The 20,514-nt window shown below is 44.4% G+C and overlaps 1 protein-coding gene across 3 annotated transcripts in view; it reads right to left on the minus strand.

Annotated features, from left to right (window-relative positions):
• The window catches only part of LOC113123128 (cyclic AMP receptor-like protein A), a 43,635-nt gene that overhangs the window by 2,353 nt on the left and 20,768 nt on the right, over window positions 1–20,514 (minus strand). For all 3 annotated transcript variants that reach the window (XM_026294950.1, XM_026294951.1, XM_026294952.1), the window contains 2 exons: window positions 16,970–17,052; window positions 5,310–5,457 (listed from right to left, as the gene is read on the minus strand). In XM_026294950.1, coding sequence (XP_026150735.1) covers window positions 5,310–5,457; window positions 16,970–17,052 — 231 coding nt within the window. The remainder of the gene's footprint in view (window positions 1–5,309; window positions 5,458–16,969; window positions 17,053–20,514) is intronic.

Here is a 20,514-nt window from a genome sequence, read left to right on the forward strand (position 1 = left end):
ATTGTATTAGTTTTTCTATCAGACTGCGCTTTAACCAGAGTTGGTGGTTTTGCCCGTTTCCAATCATCTTCAGATATGTCCAGGTCTGAGTTATGTTTGATAAAGACAACTAGTGTAGTTCTTCACAGACGTTTGTATACTAGTGTGTTTTGATAATAGTTATCGTTAATCTTACAGGTGTCAATGTAGTAACTCTCCATTCTACCGATCCATCCAAACACCATGCTCGTCTTTTACATAGTCGCCCGAGTTGATAAGTTTGAGTGTTACACACATACAGACTTTGACACACAAAGAGCAGGCTGCCTTTCACTGTGAAAGTAGCCCCAGATAACACTCTGGACCCGCCCACTGCCATTCAACACTCAAATACTGGAGAACAAAAGCTGAGCAAGGTTCAGCTTTATGCCACACTTTCTGACATACTTTTTTGTTTTCCACTCTAACTCAACTCTAAAACTACCACACTATCAAGTGAGCACAGGCTGACTGTTGTGGTCAACACCCTGTCCACTCAAAAGCACTTGAGCAAATGGAACTTGGGGGGAAAAAAGAAATAAAAACAAAAAGCACCAGAAAAGGAAAAAAATATATATATACATAATTAATTAGGGTCTTAACATCAGACATACCTGTGAGCTTCAGGCTTGTGAAAGGCAAGAGAGAGCCTGCTATTTGAGTCTGTATGTGTGAACAGGTCATTACTTGTATTTAATGTGACTGTAGAACTCCATGAAAAAACACAGTGGGACTGATGTGTTGCCTCAGCATCGCTGCCAATGCAGAAGGCTCCTCGTCTGTGCCAAAGCAGGATTTTCCAAGCAAAGTTGAAATCAGCTCAGGTAGAGGTCGATCACTACGAAACTCGAATGCTCTACTTCTGCCATTTACCTCAGAATCATAGTGACACAAGATAAAATAATTGCTACCTTGATAACTTGTAAAATTCTGTGTCACAGCTTTCAAAACTGCTGTTCAGTGCTTAGGAATGTGATAACCCATGTGTTTATTACTCAAACTGGCCTTCCTGGGTTGTGAATCATTCTCACCAGGACCTGAAACAACATGCCTATTTTATCACACAGCTGTTTATCGTCTAAAGAGAAATGATAAGAAGATGGCTTCCTTTTGCCACTAAACCTCTCTGATGATTTGTCTAAAAAATAAAAAGAACCAGTTGCACAATAATCATTCAGGTGCATTGATGTTGGTGTTGTCAGACAAGCTTCTGATCACAAAACACTGATTCGACTGACATCCTACTGGAACTGTGTGGAACTGCAGTCTGGTTAAGAGTAAACTTCTATTGCTTACGTTTGAATCGCAATTTGAATCGCAAAATAGTAGAGGTGATCCCAAAGAGCAGGAGGGTGCAGAATATTTTAAGTCTAGCCAAGGGTGGGGAGCAGCATAACGGTGTTGACGTGGACAAAGATTGCAGTGATACTCAGACATTTAGGATCGGGAGCAGCTTTTTCCTGCATGCACACTCGCATAGACAGAGAAGTAGTAGTAAGAAGTGAGCTCATTGCAGAACCACAGGCGGCTCAGCTGTATGGCTAGAATGCAGATCAATATCAGGGAGGGAGAGGGAGGAAGATGGGGAGAGGGACCAAGAGGGGGAGTGCACAGGTGGGAGGGAGATGCTACACAAAAGAAAGCAGCAGAAATAATGTAAGAGAGATAAATGCCAGAGATACTGCAACATGGTACTGGGAACAGAGGAAGCAGGGAGAGATACATAGGGTACAGAGAGATATAGATAGGCAGAGTGAGGCAGGAGGAGAGGAGTCAAAGGCAGCCGTGAAGAGAGGGAAATAAAACAACACAGATATAGCAAGATATATGAGGCAGGCAGCAGTACGGTCACATGCACACAGAAACCAGGTTATTGGCAGAAATCAGGTTATGCAGTTAATTAGACAAGACAGTAATGCAGATACTGTACAATCCTTGTATACATCTAGCAGGCATACCATCAGAAAAGACGTTTCACAGTAAGTTAGACTGCTGAAGTCTCATTAGCTTTGGCCCAACTTTCAAAAGCTTTTTCTATGGAAACAAAAAAGGCTGGGAACCTTTGGGAATCTCATTTGATCTTTAAATCTCAGTATTTCAATTCAATTCTCAGTTCAATCACAAGAAAATAAGCACCATTTTTAGGCTCCTCCTCCAGAGCCCTGTATGCCAAACCATTCAGTCATGTCTGTAGTAGCCCACTGAGTTACAGTATGAAACCTAACTGCCAGTTAAGCTAATCAGCCTTAAATCAGTCTGGCTGAACTAAAAAGGCATAAAAAAGTGTGTGGGGGCCTGATTCTATTTTTTTTTTTTTATTGCTGACCACTGTCAATGGCTTCAATCTTTAGTCTATGAGTTGTGCAGTAGGAAAGCTTTGCTGTAAACACCATCTCTGCTCCAGTGCCAGTATCCAGGGAAGCCTATCCTTACCCACACGCCGTCAGGGTGCAGAAGCTTGATCATCTGACTAAATTTTAATTCACTTGATTCACTGATGTTAGCAGACAACTTCATCTGTCCCATCTAGGTCATGCTCAGTTGACATGAAAGCAGAAAACGCAGGAGCGGTTGCTGGAAGAAGTTAACCTGATGGTTTTTTTTTTAGAACATTCAAAAAACTGCGATTTAAGTTATTTCTGTAGATTGACAGCAACCTGTACAGCCATGTCAACCTCACAGCTGTTGCCAGCGAGTTACACCTAAACTGGCACCATTAAAAATATAATTGTATGAGCTGTGTGTCACAACCATTGCCGCTGCTGCGAATTACTGGCATGCAGCTGTCCTTTTCAGTACAGATAGTATGTCTGCGTCATGGCTCCCCCTCCATGCTTCCCCTTTCAAGTCTCAGGTGCACTTCACAGTGTGAAAAACTTTGCATCAAGTTTAAGAGGTGCAGTGTGGCTCATGGTTGGCTCACTAGCATTAGTCACTCAGTGTGTATTCACAACGTACATCATTTTCTTACAAAGCTGGTTACTAAGTCAATGATTATAGCAATTTCAATATACACATAGTATATATGTAGTGTATTAAGACAATGAATGCTTTATATAGCGCTGCAGAAAAACTGAAAAAGACGGAAAACTAGAGCTAGCGAGTGAGCTGGAGGAGGCAGGTTTGGAAGGGGGGTGGGTAGGGGATTGTCTGCTATGGAAGCGCAGATTCGTTGCGTTGAGAGGAATGTTTTGACGGTGTTACAATCCTCCCCAACATCACCACCTCCTTCTCTCCCTTATCCCTCCTCTTCCCCGCCAATCTCACACCTGATGTGTGGGGGCTGCTGGGAGTCGCATGCCAAGATGAATAACAACCGGTTGTTAGTCACGATAGAGCACAAACACACACGCCGCCTGTCTCTCTCTCTCTGTCTCTCTGTCATCTTCATTCTTACCTTCTCTCTCTTTCTCTCTGACACACACAAGCAGCATTTTCTGTGTGATTTATGAACACATTGAGATTCCTCTGTCTGACTCTCCCAACTCGCCACAGTGCAACATTGACATTTGGGTTGAAGGTCATACCACACATTCCACTCTTCCACATTGTGCTCATGACCAGTTATCAGCATGGTTGGCAATACCTAAGAGATAATGTGTGTGTTTGTGTACATGTGAACTAAGACCACAAAGAATTTTTTTTTTTTTGCTTGTGGTTCAATATCAGCTCTGGTATATATCTGCAGATACTGTCAACATTTGTAGATTGAGACAAATCTGCGGAGAACTGTATTGATTGTGGTGTTTATTGAAACGAAACCAAAGAGGTTTGTGGCTCAAATCTGAAAACATCATCCTCCCGGCAAACTTGTCTTCATGACATTTCCCTAAAAGCTTAATTTGGTCAAGTAACTTTGCGATATACAAAAGAAGTTTTTGGAATCATTCAATTTGAAAAGTTAGGATACAAAGATATAAAAAATGGCAGCAAATCTGTGTGGCTCACTGAGGACACTGTAACCTTTCTCAAATCAAGAAAGAAAATGAACATGAATTCCATATATCCATCATGTTTCAATGTTTTATTTTTAGGTTTGACTGGCAGCCTTGTAATTATATTATTTCATTGTGTCTCCCTACATTTGGACAGGAACCTGGCTAGTGTAACAAGGTGAGAGAATCAGTACTGCCCTACACAGCTTTCATGCACTTTCAACTCATTGTTTCATGCAGAAATCAATGTATAGCTGCTCTTTTGGAAGCTGCCCACAGCACAGAAGCTAGAACCAGCTAACTGAACACTACCTGCTGAAAATCAAAAGGTAGAAAACAGTAGAAAACATAACAGCCTAATATTTAGTTTAGCCAAAGACAGAGCAGATAATTTTTCAGGAGTTGGCAGACCAAAAAAGAGCTACACAGAGAGCGAATATTGGTGGCCAGAAACACAACTCCAGTGGGATGCTCACATTGCTTGATTTTGGTAAGCTTGGAGTTGTTTGCAAACATGTCATAACAAAATTTGTAAATGCTCATTGCTGTGACTACATTTCACTCTATTTTTTCACCTAATTGGTTTTGTCACTGACCATTCAAGTTCTTTAAAGCAAACCTCAAAGCTTTTTGAGAACTGACTGAAATGAGTCTGTAACTTATTTAACGGTGTCTGGTATTGAGTGTTTATGTTGTAGACTGATGTGAATGAAAAGTTTGGATAATGTTGCTGGAGTGTGAGACATTACTGGCTGCAGTTATTTGTTAAACGAATGCCTTTTTAGCTGTGCCAGTGAGCTGTCTCTAGTCATGCCATGTTCACTGCCATGAAATTTCTTGATGTTCATGTCCCCAGAGGAAGAATCATAATGACCTTGCATTCCCTGGGTTTTCATGTATCACTACCATGAGGATGACATATTATAAGCCATGACGTTTGGTAGAGATATCCATGATGCCCAGAGGATAAAGCCTGGTGAGTTTGGAGGTCTCCAGTCTTATCCTCTGGCACCAGCATGACGAGGTCTTTTTTGGTTTTGCCATCCATTGGATGCACTGCCATCAAATCTGATACAATCTAATATTAGAAAGGTGTGGGGGGAGGGGTTTTCTAGAGCCATCTGACCATCCTGCAAGCATTTCTGGTGGATTATACTGGCATTGGAACCACTGTTCAAAAAGACAATCTCACCAAGCCTCTGCAGGCTGGTAGTTTAGTTGTCAAACAAATGTCTCCACGATGTAAATGGAAACAATGGAATTTTCCCATTGGGTGTGGAAAAAAATTGTCCTCACATTTATGTAATGATGTGCATCTGAAAACGGGCTATATATGCATGTATGCAGATTCTGTACCTGTACGCCTGTAGGGCTCAGTAGGCTCCACCAATCCCTGTCCAGGCCAAAGACAAAGGCATTGGCCAAGCCGTGGAGTGGCGCCGAAAGGACGTGCAACAATGTGAGGGAGAAGGAGGGATCCTGTGGGTAGAAGGCATTATGGAGCCTGGTGAGAGACAGAAAGAGAGACAGACGTGTTGAGTTCATCCATAAAAAAAGTTGTAAATAAAGAGACAACCTGCAAGGGAGCGTCAGGGGTGAGGATAGAGTAATTGAAGAAGTCAGGGGGAAAAGAGTGACAGCAACAGAAAAAAGGAAAAGACAGAGAGTGAGCGAGTGATAGAGCAACAGAAAGAGAGAAAAGTGAGCTAGAGGACAAGTGAGTGACAGAGTAAGGGAAAGGGTGAGAATGAGAGGTAATGAGAGCAAACAGCAGAGGCAGAAAAAGAGAAGGAGTGAGAGAGGAAAAGGGGAGGATGAAAGAGCGAGTGAGCTTTATATCAGCGTTTAAGAGCCCATTAGGCAGCGTGAGACGGCTGGGCTGACACATTCTTGGCTGCCGCTTCGACAGCACGCAGCACTTTACAAGGACAGGGAGAAGTGTAGCGCTCAACTCCCTTCCTCTCCTTCTCTCCTCTTTCTCTCATCTCAGTTTCTTTCTTCTCCTGACCACAATTTCCTATCCCATATTCTCCTTCTTTCTGATTCCATGCACGTTTCCCACACACTGCCCGCCCGCCCTCCCTCCAATCTCTCTCCCACTTCTTTGCATTTGGTTTCATCTGTCTGGATATCTCATTTTCATCTTGACTCATGAGGATGATCCCCTTTACTTTCTTTCAATACCAGTCCCTGTGCTTATCTCTCTGGGAGCCTGGGGCATGACTAGGAGGAGAACCTGATATTGTGTGGTGAGGCTGTGAACTAATGGCTGCCTCTGAGAATGATGCTTCTCAGCCATTAACCCTGGATTAACCCTGTATTAGCTTTGCTTGCCGGGTTAGCCTGTCGCTAATGTCTTTTATTGATCTATTAGCGAGAGAATCAAACTGTGCACGGCTCACAGCATTTTCCACATATGTGATGTTCCTAAATTGGGTATGCAGAGTGAACTAAGTGGCCATGGTGGTTGGCCTCAGGGTTGGAAATGTCATCACCAAGCTACTTGTGCCCCACGGGGAAGGATGGCTACAAATCAGCCATCTGAGGAGAGAACCATTGTTATGTTGTGGTTACAAGGAGTTACGTGAGACACTACAGTCACGCAACTGTTGTTGCATTATTCAGTTCACAACAGTGTTAGCAATATCAATGGATGAGCGTCACACATGACCTTGAACACACAAGCCTTTGCAGCTATACTGACCCCAACAAGCAACTACAAATATGACACCTGCATCACATTTCGACAGGTGTGTAACACCAACCACATGGAAATGTGGAGTTATTTTATCGTGCACAGATATATAAAAACAATCTGATTTGTTACTAGAGATGTCCTGAGGTGATCCTGGTATCAGGGAGGCTTGAGACATATAAAATAAAATAAAGCAGATCAAAATCCGGTCTTTTCTTTACTGAACTTTACTGTGTTCTGTCTGCCTGTATTGTAGCACTGCTCTCCTTAATGAGAGCCAGTCCTTAATGGTCACCATGAGAAAATTGACGACAGGTCAAAATTACACTTGTCTGTTGTTCGGACTGGGGCGCTCTCTGCAAGCCAGTGTCTGTACTCTAAAGATCATTTGTACAAAGCTACCCCTGTTCAATTTGAATGGACTAAATGTTTCTGTAGTTCCAACAACTCCAACAGAGTGAAACAACTTCTCTCAAACAGATCGCACCACATCACTTTCAGAAGTCACATTCTCCTGTAGTAAACTTTAATTCATAGTTCTTTACAGTAGCATTAGAAATAAACAATAAGTATATAGGGGAAAAAGGCTACTACTTTGTGCAATGTATCCTGTCAAACAGCCAACTCATCCAGACCTTCTTCTTTGAAAGGTGGAATATAGCTTCTCTTTGGTAAGTGTAGTCAGTGTAAGGCACTGCAGTTTTTAGCAGATATTACTCAAATGGGAGCTAGTGTTTAGGATATCAGAATGGTGTGTGATTGAATCAAAATGAACTGTCATGGCTGTCTGTCATGATAAAGGAACATTTTGCTCATTTTTGTGGATCATATAAGTCTTTTGCAAAACTGCTGGACAACAAATGAGCCTTTAGCTACACAGACAACTTGAGAGTGGGACAAATTCATAGCTGTTGTCAAGAGATTGTTGTCAGAAGGAAAAATATATTTTCTAGCCTTATCTCTTAAGTGATTCTTTCAGTGAAAGATGGTCAAAGCATAAAATATTTTGAATACCTTTATCTAAGGAAAATCTAAGAAAAGCAAGACACCTGGGTGTCAAGGAGAAATAAGTTCTGTATTGTATTTGCAACATCAATGAAGGGACACTGTGGATTTCAGAGAAATTAGATCTTAATTCTAAGAAATGCTAAAACTACCTCTGAGATTAAAGCCATAGTGCTGTCTCTTTAGGATAATCATACAAACAAAAGCGCAACAAGTACACGTGCAAAGGAATGAGCTGTTAAAAAACTTTTCTGACAGCAGTCACACAGACAGAAATCTGATATGAATCAGATCTAGGACCTGAAAAGCAAGAGGTGTAGATCTGATTTAAAAAACTACTATTTAGTTTGTTCAAACCTCTGTGACCTAAAAAAAAGATTGGCAATGTGGGCCACTCTGAAGCATGTCATGTAAACGTAGTCATAACTATTTACATAGTTGAAAACCTGAGGCAGAACAATATCAACAGGTCTTCCTCTGTTACAAATGAAAGCACAGAAAGGTAACAAGAGAATGCTGACTGTTCGTATATGATTCTATATCTACTGATGGATTAGGAAGCCCTCACATGACAGAAGGCAAGACACCTCAGGATTAGTAAAGTAAGCAAGCACAAAAATGTTTTTATTTTCTGCTCTTTATGACCCAGTGAAAGCTGCAAGTGAACAGCACAGAAGATGATTACAGAGATTCGTCCACAAATCTGGTTATAATCCTCTCTTATCCTCTTTTGCAGTGCGAGGTTACAAGGTTTATTTGCTATTAATCTGTCTCCATTTACCATCAAACTACCCTCTGAAAAGTTGTGACAAGAAGAAAACTGCAAGACGGGTTGGCTAAATATTGAAGACAAACCTGTAATGAGAACCAACGCCATCTGCTCCAAGTCATTCGAAGTTTTAGTATGAACTAAATGTCTACATGCTGCTTAAAATAAAACCAACAGTGCAGCTAGTGGCAGGTACAGTGGTGTGTCCTGGCCCTGGTCGGAGTCAGGACCATTTCAGAGCAGCGCTGCTTGTTTTCTGGGTTAGCCTACTGTTGTATCTCCGAGGACCAGACCAGCTGCTGCTCACATTCATTTCACTTCCCATTAAAGGTGAAATAAATCAGGAGTCCCCACACAACCTCCTTAGAGATGCAGGAAACACACACACATACATGCACCAAGAGGATATCGGACACATGCAGACATACACAAACGCACATTGCACCTGTACATGTGCAGAAAGGTGTGCGCATACAGTACAACATAGGTCATATGCATTGAGGATATCAAATGGAGAGGAAATGCAGTGAATGTGTGTCTGCCTGTGTGTGTGTGTGTGTCTCTGACAGCGCAGCAGTGAGAGTGAGTGGGTCTGTGTGAAGGGGGGCTATTTCTGGCATCTCATTTTTTTTTTTTCTGCTGCCGCAAAGAAACGCGATCGGCGTCCGGGAAACGAGAGCTGGCAGCAAGCAATCATCTGCCTGCCACACACACACACACACACACACACACACACACACACACACACACACACACACACACACACACACACACACACACACAGACAGCACCTCACAGTGCTGAGCAACACGCGCCATGGCAACGGAACAGCCGCAATTAGAGGCAAAGAGCCTTTCCCCTCCACCAAGGGAGAGACGGAGAGCGAAATGAAAGGAAGAAAGAAAGAGCAGGCGAGAGAGAGAGAAAGAGAGACAGGAAGGTGGGGGGGCCGTGCAGAGACGAGTGTCAGAGAAACAGCACCGCACAGGAAGGAGAGAGGGAGAGTGGAAGAGGAAAGGAGAACACGATAAAGAGGTGAGAGTGTGCAAGAGTGAGGCTGTGAAGGGGAACAAGGGCCGAGAGCGAAGTAGGAGGAGGAGAGAGCAGGGGAAAGGGCTGAAGGAGTGAGGCTGAATGGAAAAGACTAAAAAGCAGAGGAGGCAGCGAGTGAGGAAGAGAAAGAGGAGGAGGAGAGATATCCAAAAAGACAGATTGCAAGACATGAGCGAGACAAACAAAAGAGATTACGTGCGAGAGAAACCAAGATAAGACGGCAGGGAAAAAAAGACGAGGAGGTTAGATCGAGAGAGAAGAGAGAAAGATGGGTGGAGGCGGGTGGGGGGAGGCTGTTTCTCCTCTGTGAGCCGGGCTAATGAAAGATGAATGAGGGAGGCAGTGGTGGGAAGGAGAGTGTGGCTGCGGGCGATGCCTGGCTGAGCTGCTGTGTGCGTTTGCCGGCTTTTGTGTGTGTGGTGTAGTCAAGCAACTCTCACAGTTGACTGACTGGCATTGGAAAACAGAGATGATATTGTCTATAGTGTATGACTCAGGAGCAAACGGTCAACAACAATAAAAAACAAAAAAAACATTTATGTTCAGACACATAAAAAACAGACACTCAGCTGTAAGTCTGAGGCTGTTACCATCTGTAAGCATGCAGTCAATCATTAGCACTCGCACTGCGTCTCAAGCCTTGCTCACCTATTCAGACCTCCCATCTATCATGCTGTCAGTCACTCTTTGAACCAGTCTTTCTCTCACCTCACAGATTCTGTGCAAAATCCCTCATCCACTGCCTCTCCTCATCTTATCCAATATCCCACCCTGCCAGTCTATACCACTTTCCATCCATCAATTTCCCTCCCACCTCTATCACAGTTCACCTTTTTGTCTGCCTCGCATTGTTGTGCTGAACTTCCTGAGAGATGTGAGTGAGACGCAGAGCAACAGCTCAGACAAGAACTCCTTCCCGAGAGCGGAGGGCAGCCAGACACAGAAGTCATCCTGACCTCGATCACACTTCCTTCTCTCGCAGACTGACTGCCTGACTTCTTTTTTTTTTTTCTTTCCTCCAGACGAATCACACGCTTCACAGTGCCACAACAAGGCCCTAGTTCTGCCTGTGGTGCTGCTGCTGACAGCAAATCTGAACTTTTCTGACTAAAAAGGGATAATTCTGCCAAAACAAGCACAATGCCTTGACTCTTCGTGAGGCCAGTGTGTGATTCACAACTTTTTTTTTTCCAACTCCCTTAAATATTTTTCTGCCATCAAAATAGACACGAGCACAATATCTGAGACGAAATCATAGGTGTGGCAAAATCAGGCAACTACTGCACTGTTCACACATTTATGGTGATACTGACTGTAGAACAGACCTATAGTTTTCAGAAAGCTTTTACGTTTGCCTATGTAATTTGGCTTCACCTGAATTTAAATGTGCATTCAATTAGAGAAATGAAATTCTAATAGAAAAACTACAAAAGACAAACATTTCTCGCAAACTAGGAAATAACTAGAAACTGCCACAGTTCATTAAAGTCTAATTATGCTTCATGATACTCTGGGGCATGATTGCCTTTTATTGAATTTGAATCAAGTAGAACCCACTTATTGAATCCAAATCCTTCAAAGCACCATCAGATCCTAGCCATTTTAACTATAACCTGTTTATAAGCAACAAGTCAAGTGAAACTCTGTGAATATGCTAGTTTAAAATGTTGTGTTCATTTGACAATTGTGTGTGAGTGACAGCATTTAGCTCCACAAAGACAGAGGACAAGGCTTCCATTGTTCAGCGACAACATCTGGTCAGCCACTCAGATGTGTGTAAAGCTCTAATACTTTTCAGCTATCTGTGGGAATACAGTGTACTTTATGGACACGGACGTGAACGTTCTTTTCCACAGTATCTAAATAAACCATGGTTTGTGTTGTGCACAAGTGTCTCCATGCATGTGTAGTACAGCTGATAACTGGAACATAATCTACTTTGATCACCGTTCAACATGGGGATAACTGTCACAAATAAGGGTATGACTCCCATTACACATACCCACAGATGCGCTTTTCTTGCCAACCCTCTGTGCGACCCTCTGTGTGACCTCTGTGAAACACACAGACAGGCAAGCGTGTTGTGCAGAAACAAAACACAAACACATAAACATGTGAGCGCATGCACACCCACCTGCACGGGTGCGCACACACACACACACACACACACACACACACACACACACACACACACACACACACACACACACACACAAAACAAAGAGGCACACACAGACCCTGGGGACTGAAGCAGCTAACGTTCACCAACAGAATAAAAGCCACACAAAGAGACATCCTGTTTCCTGGAACACAACACCACTCAACCCTCTGCACTGGGAGCAGCCAGTAAACACACAGACATACACGCACAAACTCTGTCCATTGTACATTGCAGCACATGTGGTTCCCTGTGTCTGATTCATGTACTGGCATGTGTCTGTGTGTCCAGCGATGCCACTGGCTGTGCCTTCGAGTGATTGTGCATGTGAGGTTTGTGAGTGACTATGGCTAGAAGTGTGTATGTATGTGTGCGTGTGTGTGTGTGTGACAGAGAGAGAGGGAGGGAGGGAGGGATGGGGGGGGGGAGAGAGAGAGAGGAGGGAAGGAGAGCAGATGATAGAGTAGGCTTTAGCGATTCCCTGGAGTGTGAGGCAGCGTTTACGGCACTCTCAGAGCAGCCAGAGTGATGAATATTTAAAGACGTGCCTGAAAGAGCAGAAGGAGGGGGAACAGGGTATGTATGTGTGTGTATGTGTTTATGTTTGCATGCGCCTGTGAATGCATGTACATGCCTAAGTGTGTGTGAGGGAGGCTATCTAGCATCTCCTTAAGCATTTGGATGTGTGGACCATATGAATGTATGTATCTGCCTATACATGTGTATTTACTATATCTGTAACGGAGTACATACATCATAAGACTTACGTGTATGTCTATAGGGTTGTATACCTCAGCTCATAGTTTATTTTCCTATAGACATGTGTCTGTATGTTAATGTTTGCATGTCTGTGAATGGGCATGTACATACACCTGTATTCTGTTCTATTTGTCATATTTTAATAAAAAATTAAAGCATATGTATTATTATATATGAATATATGTATTATTGTGTATGTACTCATACGATATTGTGTTAAGAGTCTTGGTGTGTGTCCAGTCTACATACAGCGCCTGCCCTGTGTCATTTACCAGAGCCCTGTGGGATGGCCCTGTGTCTTGCTAAATTGGGATGAATAGCAGAGCGTCACTGGTACTCAATGGGAAACAAATGGCTATGGGGTTCATCGCCTTCAGTTACACACAGATCACTGCCTGAGAGGCAAAAGCACAAGTGCATAATTCATTTATCCAACAAACATTATCTAGTTCACACAGCCACATGTGGCTAAGTTATTGCACAGCGAATCAAGGTGTTCAAAGGGCATGACATGGGAGACCATAAACATTCTAGATTTGTGAGGACTTTGTTGTCTCTGTGTGAATAAAAGTAAAGAAACTGTCAAAATAATGAGAAACTGGCAATCAGAGCAGTAAGTGCTTTCTCAGTGTGCTGACTTCTGGTGTATAAAATGATTTCCACACAGACTGCGCTTGTGACCCTCCAGAGCCCAGTCACAGACTGCTCAAACTTGGGCCTCACTCCTGCAAAGATTGCAAATCAAAGTAACACAAACGGAGGAGAATGATCGAGTTTTGCGGTTGAATCTGAAAACAACATCAGACACCCGCGAGCTAGATAAAGTTCAAAACTTATTTTAGTAAACAGGCCATTGCTGCCACTCTCATACAGTAAATTGAATGTGAAGAGATAGACAAAAAAAAAAAAAAAAAGCTTGCAGACAAAGATGAGCGTTGGAACCTTGCATACTGCCTTTCAGCATCTGAGGAGCTCACTTGTTCAAGTAAACAAAATACACCACAAAAGATATTAGGGTATACAGTACAAACCACACACCAGCCTACACACACTGAGGCACAAACACACATCCATGTGCGCTGAATGCAAGATATTCCGAGAGGCGTAGAGGCGAGGAACGGAAGGATGGGAGTGTAGAAAGGCAAGAAAAAGCAGGAGTGAGTGCGAAAGAGAGAGGGAGAGAAAGAGCGCATCCTGGGATGCAGAAAGCAGAATACAGTGAGATAAGAGTTAATGTATCCCCCCCACCCCTCCTTCATCCCTGCCGTTTGGCTCTCTCTTTCTTTCTCCCTCCATCCATCCCTCCCTCCCTCTCCTCCGCCTCCCCGTTCTCTTTGAGGGATGAATAATAACTGCTGCTCTGAGATTTCCTCCCTCGTTTTTCAAAGCGTAGAACGGAGATGGGGAAGGTCTGCCTGGCCCAGGTTGCGCGTGCAGGCGTGTGCGCACACACACAAAAGTGGAGACACACACCGAAGCACACACAGATACACGCACACACTGTCTTGTTCTCGCTGCACGCCTGGAGCAGGGAAATCAGATCTCCTCCAGAGAAAGGCGGGGGGCTTAGGCGCTGTAGGGAGCCCATACAAAAATCCCCTGCAAGCACGTATAGGCCTATACACACCGCAAAACCCACACGCAGCATCAAGGGAAACCAAGAATAACTAGGAGGATGCAAGCTGCCTCCTGGAGCGGCAGGGTGAACTCAAGGTTATAGACACATCACTGGTTCAAGCTTCACTGCCAGGGCCAATCTATCCATGCAGAAGCACCCTTCTACAAGTCACGTCACCTTGATTGCTCAAAGGCAACTAACTCTCCTGCTTTGCGCCTTGTTTTGATGGAAAGTGCTTCTAGACAAAGCCTTAATGACGAGACCTCCTTTGGTGTCATAGGGGGAAAGGAGAGGGTGTTTATCGGAAAGCAAAACGTCCTCATAAAAGACGAGGAGGCTGTCCAGGAGGAGCACTTGCTCATCACACCGCGATGCGCCACAGAAATCGGCAGCTAGGTTCTGAGGAGAGGGCTTATTTATGCAAACAGGCATACAAGCACGCACAGTAGGAATCTAGACAAGCCTTGTAAACAAACACACACCCACACCATAAAGCACACAGGGGAGGCGATGTGAGAAGCAGACTGTGAAAACTCTAGTCGTGCCCGGGCAGTGGTTGTGCACACACAAACACACACACACACACACACACCCAAAGAGCTGAAAGAGACTGAAGTGGCAGCAAGAGGGAGAAAGAGAAAGAAGGAGGAGGAAGAAAAAGTGAGAAGGTGTTAGTGTCTGGTGCTACTTTTCTGTGCTGCCAAATGAGGGCAAACGAATGAGGGAAAAAGAGAAAGAGAAGAAGTGCAAGAGAGAGAGAAAGAGAGAGAGAGAGAGACGCGCGGTAAAATGATGTATAATGACTCGTCAATGCATGTGTGTGCGAGTGCGGGCGAGGAAAAGTAGGAGCTCTTTCCCATTTCAATTCGCAACAGCTGGTGTCGAATTAACACATTTACCAGTGTGCATTTGGAACAGATTAAAATTGCGTGTGGCGTGTGACTGTGTGTGCATGTCTGTGACTGTGTGTGCATGTCTGTGTGTGTGTGTGTGCGTGTGTGTGTGTGTGTGTGTGGTAGCACATGAAGGCCAAAACAAGAGTGTATTTGTGTGTGGGAGTGTCTGTGTATTAATGCAAAGGATCAGGGCAGGGAGAAATGGCAGAGAGCAGCGGAGAGGGGTGCAGAACGAGCGAGTGAGGGAGAAAGAGCTCTCTCTACCCGGCTTTAGCTGCTGCCCTGGGCCGTCTCTCTAAGCCTTGTTTAGGAGGCTTTGGAGCTCAGATAGAAATAATCCCCCACTCAGACACACACACAGATGCGCGCGCTAGGCATGCACAAACAAAATGCGCACACGCACGGGATTGCTCATAGACACGCAAAAATAATAATAATAAAAACACACACACACACACACATTCAAGTCGAGGCGGACAAACAAGTGCGCACGCAGGCACACGTACACACAGCAACAAGCAGAGGCAGCACATTCTCCTTGACACCAAGCCAACCACCCGCCTACACACACACACAAACACACACACACACACACACACACACACACGAATACAGCAAAACACACACTAAGTCTGTCCGCCGTGCGCCGCTTCCACACGGCAGAGCACAGCGACATCGGCACGGCACCGTGACAAACACTTTACACACTCCAGCTCTCAGCAGAGGAGGGAGGGAAGGAAGGAGGGAGAGATGGAGAAAGAGGGGAGGAGGAGGAGGCGGAGGAGGAAGATATGAGCCGAGGGAGGGAGGCGAGTGAGAAGGGGGAGAGGGGAGAGGGAGTGGAGGCTAACAAATTAATAGGAGCCGGAGATGTATACAGCCAGCGCTGCTGAACGGGGGAAGAGGAGGAGGTGGGGGAGGACGACGAGAGAGCAATTCATTCCCGTTTTCTGCTCGTTCGCTCTCTGGAGAAAGGCAGAGCGGAGTGAGAGCGTGTTTGCTTTGTGTGGCAGAGGGTAGGGAGAGAGATGGAGGAAGAGGTGACATGAAAACACAGCGGAGGAAAGACAGAGAGCCCAGGCGAAGACGAGAGGAAATAAGGGGGTTATCACAAAGATGCGTTGAGTGTAAAGAGAGAGAGGGGGGGGGGGGGGGGGGGGGGGAGTTTGTCATCTTCATCAGCCGACAGCCGGGTCACGGGTGGGGGGGGTGAGGTGCTGGAGGGGATGGAGAGGTGAAGGAGAAGGAGGACAGGGTGATGGGGGGGATGGGCGGTGTTTGAGCGGAGCCTTTGAGAGACGTTGACCCTGTAATTGACCTGTGTCTCCGCCTACATCGCCGTGGCGACAAGCAGAGCCGCCGCAGCTAATCACTTAGTAACCCTGACCTGTCAATCAAGCCGGTGCAGCGTGGGGGTGGGGCGTGGGGGGAGCGGCAGCAAATGAAAGAAAGACGGAGAGGGAGAGAGAGAGGGGGAGCAACGGAGCGAAGGAGTAATAACAGTACCGGGGTTATCATTTACTGGACCACCCGCCTCCTCCCACCTACGATGAAGCCCTGGTTTTAAAAAAGCCAATAAAATGCTCTGTACCTCCAACACACACACACACACACACACAGTCATGTCTCACTATAGTTGGGAGGACATTAGTGAACATATGCATTCCCTAGACCCTAACCCTGAACATTACTACTAAAGGCCTAACCCTAATCCTAACCTGAACCTGATCCTAACCCTAATCCTAAAACCAAGTCTTAACCTTCAAAAAACCCTCTGAAGTTGTGATGTCCTCACAAGGCCAAATTAAAACGTGTCCACACAACCACAGAAAGACATGAATACACACACACACACACACAATCACCCTTAATGCTGCTACAGAGTGAAGGAGGCTTTGTGAGAGTTCAGATAAGAGTGAGGAAAAGAGAAAAGGCAGAGCAGGGATGAGAAAAAGGGAGGGGTTGACAGATAACACAGCAGAGTGAAGCCAACATGCAAATAAAACAACAGAGCACAGAGTTTATGTGCCATACAGGTGTGTGTGTGTGTGTGTGTACGTTACCTGTTGATAAGAGGAAAGATAGACACCAGCAGGTAAACGGAGGGATACCACTTCAGCGGCTTGATCTCCTCAGCCAAGGAAACCTGGAGAAAAGAAAAGTGACAACTGACCCATGTATAGGCTAGAAATTGAACACTCCAATTAACGCTCTTGTCTTTCTGTTTCTCTCTCACACACACACACACAGGCAGTACCTTAACTGGAAGATCAGTGCACAGAAGCAAACAACAAAGGCCAATTAAAACCTAATAAAATATTAACCTGCTGATAATACGCAATATCCACATAGTTATGAGAAAAAAACGGGGATTCCAATTAAACTGGAAGCCAATACTTTGCTATAATGTGAATGGGATGAATTCAATATCTTGTGGACAAGCAGAAAGGCGGGCAGGCAGGAAGACAGAGGGATGCGGCAGCAACTAAAAGTCGAGGAGGGGGGAAGAGTCTGGCGGTGGAGAGCTTTTACAAGCCGTTATCTAATTCCCAGGAGAGGAGGACTCTTGCGTCCGGAAGAGGCTGAGAAGCACGGCCCCTGGATCGATTTTCTGCGCTGTGCTGTTCCACTACCCCCCTCCTCCCCACTGCATGTACGCAGTAGCCAAGCCAGCGCAAAGCCTTCCTTTTATTTCTCTCCCTCACACACACACACACACACACACACACACAGAGTCAGAGCCAGGAGACAAGACCACAAGCTCTGGTCTCTACCCCCACACGCTGGAAATTAATTACTCACCAGAAAGACCCTAAGGCGTGCAAGCTCTATTATCATGGGAAGCTCTGACATCACTGGCCATGTCAAGCTCTGCCTTTTGTCATCTCAAGTGTGTGTTTTTTATTATGTGTGTCCTGGGAAGACTATCTCACTGGGAGAGAAGAGAAGGGTAAGCCAGGACCCTGAAGATTACTATGTGGAAAAAGACAGATTTGTGAGTGTACGAACCTTTGTGTGTGTGTATTTGTGGGGAATAAAAGGCTTTAAAAGACAGTCAATAATCCCAGATGAAACTTAGGTGAGGTGCAGACAGGCATTTGAGGAATTTCAGTTCACAGGAGACAGGATGTGGAATATTGGAGGAGGAGGAGAAGGAGGAGGAAGGCGGCGGCTAAAGTGCCTTGTGTTTTTAATCACAGTCGTCCCGTGTCAGAGGCCCCTGCACTGCTCGGGAAGCAGAGTGGAATGAGACCATAATTATGTGCGGCGGGCGCAGTGGTCCCAATGTTAATGACGCACACTAGATTACAGACGGTTATCAGGAGCAACCCATCCCCCTCCACCACCCACTGCACTCACCCTCGCTTGCACTAGCCTCAGAGAAAACCTCCTCTAAAAATAAGCATCATGTTTCTCAAATCATTTGAACATCAAATTAAAAAAAAATCTAAAGGTTTTCTGAAATTAAATCAAAGGACTAAAAAATATTTTAAATTAGTTTCTTAAATGCAATTTAATTAAGAAATGGCTTTCGATGAGACACAGCACCAGATATTGTTTTAGTATAATCATTCACATCTGGATGATGTGACGTGTTGATTCTGCTAATGAAAACGTTTCAGAGAGTATATTGATAAATCATGTCATACAGTCACTTCGTAAAATATTGATCCCCTTTCGCTTTCTTGATACTTTACTGCGCTATAGATTTAATTTAAAGTTGAAGTTGAAAAAATGGTATTTTGAGGAAAGCAAATACATACTTGAAGAAAATCTACTCCTGAGTTCAAACAATAGTGACTTGAAGCAAATGGCCAAGACAACACCGGAGTCACTTCAGGACAATTGTCCTGTCCTTGAGTGGCCCAGCAAAAGTCCAGACTTAAACCCTAAAGAACATTTGTGGAGACACCTGAAGCTGGCAGTTCACAGACACTTCCGATCCACTCTGATGGAGCTTGAGAGGATTTGCCAGGAAGATTGGGATAAACTGTCCAAATCCAGGTGTGCAAAGCTTGCAGAGATTTATCCAAAAAGGCTCAATGCTGTAACTGCTGCCAAAGGGGCTTCTAGAAAATACTGAATTAAGGATCTGAATGCTTTTGTAAATAGGAAATTTCACTTTTATTTTTGATATGTTTACAAAATATTCTATAAACATATTTTACATACAACATATTTTTACTATGGGGTACTAAATGTGTGGATGCATGAACCAAAACAGGAATTTTATCCATTTAAAATAAAACGCCTGCAAAAAGCAAAAGGGGCTTCAATGTCTTCTTAAGTGACGACATGTAGTTTTGTTTTGACAACTGCTGTTCCCAAGCATGGAAACTAAGCAATGTCCATTTGCCGAGGAAAATTTAGTGATGCAATCAAAACCTTGGGGACCTTTGGTGAGTGTGTTCTGATGACTAAAACATTTTATTTAAAAATTGCATACTTTGATCATTTTTAATTTCTAATACTTTAACTACCTAATTAGCTTATTCTTATATTGAGAAAGATTTTTAGGGACAACTTAAACCTTAAAGAATCCTGCCAAGAAACCAGAAACACTACTGAGTAGCAGGTTGATCCTTACAAAAGAAGGTATGTGTGTGTCTGACAAACTCAACTGCCCTTGCAGCTTGCTCACAGCATGTTCTTTAGAGTGTTGGTGACAGGTAAAATAAAACTGTAGTGAATAAATGAGAATACATGCAGAAGATGTGCATGTGGCCACACATGTACACAGATACACAAGCAGACACATTGCATTGTGACTCAAGGCAAAGCTTGTGTGGATCAGTAAACAAACACCCTGGGAAGATAACGAACAAGCAGTTCGCTGTTTGCTCAGCCAGCTTTGTTGCTACCCGATGGGATTGAGTCGCTGTGTGTGCAGTTGTGCAAATGTGTTTAAAAGTGTGTGTTTGTGTGTGTGCAGACTGACTGACTGAACACCATCTCCTGACTATCCTCTCACTGACCTGTACTGCTGCAAGACCTTGTGGTGCTCGTGTTTCTATGTGTACTCATGCATGACCACAAACAAATCACTGAAGACACACACAGATGGGTCACGACCATGTGACTGATGGCCCTGATAACTGCCAACACTAGTTATGTATGTACGTCAGCACTCCAGTCAGATACACAGAAACCGATAGCAAAGGAGGGGGGCGGCACCAAGCTGAGTCAGAGAGAGAGAGAGAGAGAAAAAGATCAAGTACGGAGAACGCAGAAAACTAAAACAGAGAAGTGTGCATGTGCGCGTGACAGAGTAACAGCGAACATGTGAGGCGCAGAAGGTGGGAGATGTGAGGACGTGAATGGAAATCACCAGAGCCAGCGGTCTTCAGACACCCAGCAGGAATTGCTTTCTCTAGTTTACACCTGCTGCTACACACACACACACACACACACACACACACACACACACACACTCGCACATACGTACATGAACCAGGGCTCGCTGGCTTGGCAAGCACAATCAGGGAGGCTGTTGTTGTTGTTTTAAAGCATCACAGCGCGTGCATAAACTCTCATAAATATTCATGTCCATGAACCTGGCTTGCTGCTTTATTCATGCTGGGTATGAGTACAAGAGTAAGAGAGAGAT

Source organism: Mastacembelus armatus, chromosome 21 (assembly GCF_900324485.2).
Source record: "Mastacembelus armatus chromosome 21, fMasArm1.2, whole genome shotgun sequence".
In the NCBI taxonomy this organism is placed as follows: domain Eukaryota; kingdom Metazoa; phylum Chordata; class Actinopteri; order Synbranchiformes; family Mastacembelidae; genus Mastacembelus; species Mastacembelus armatus.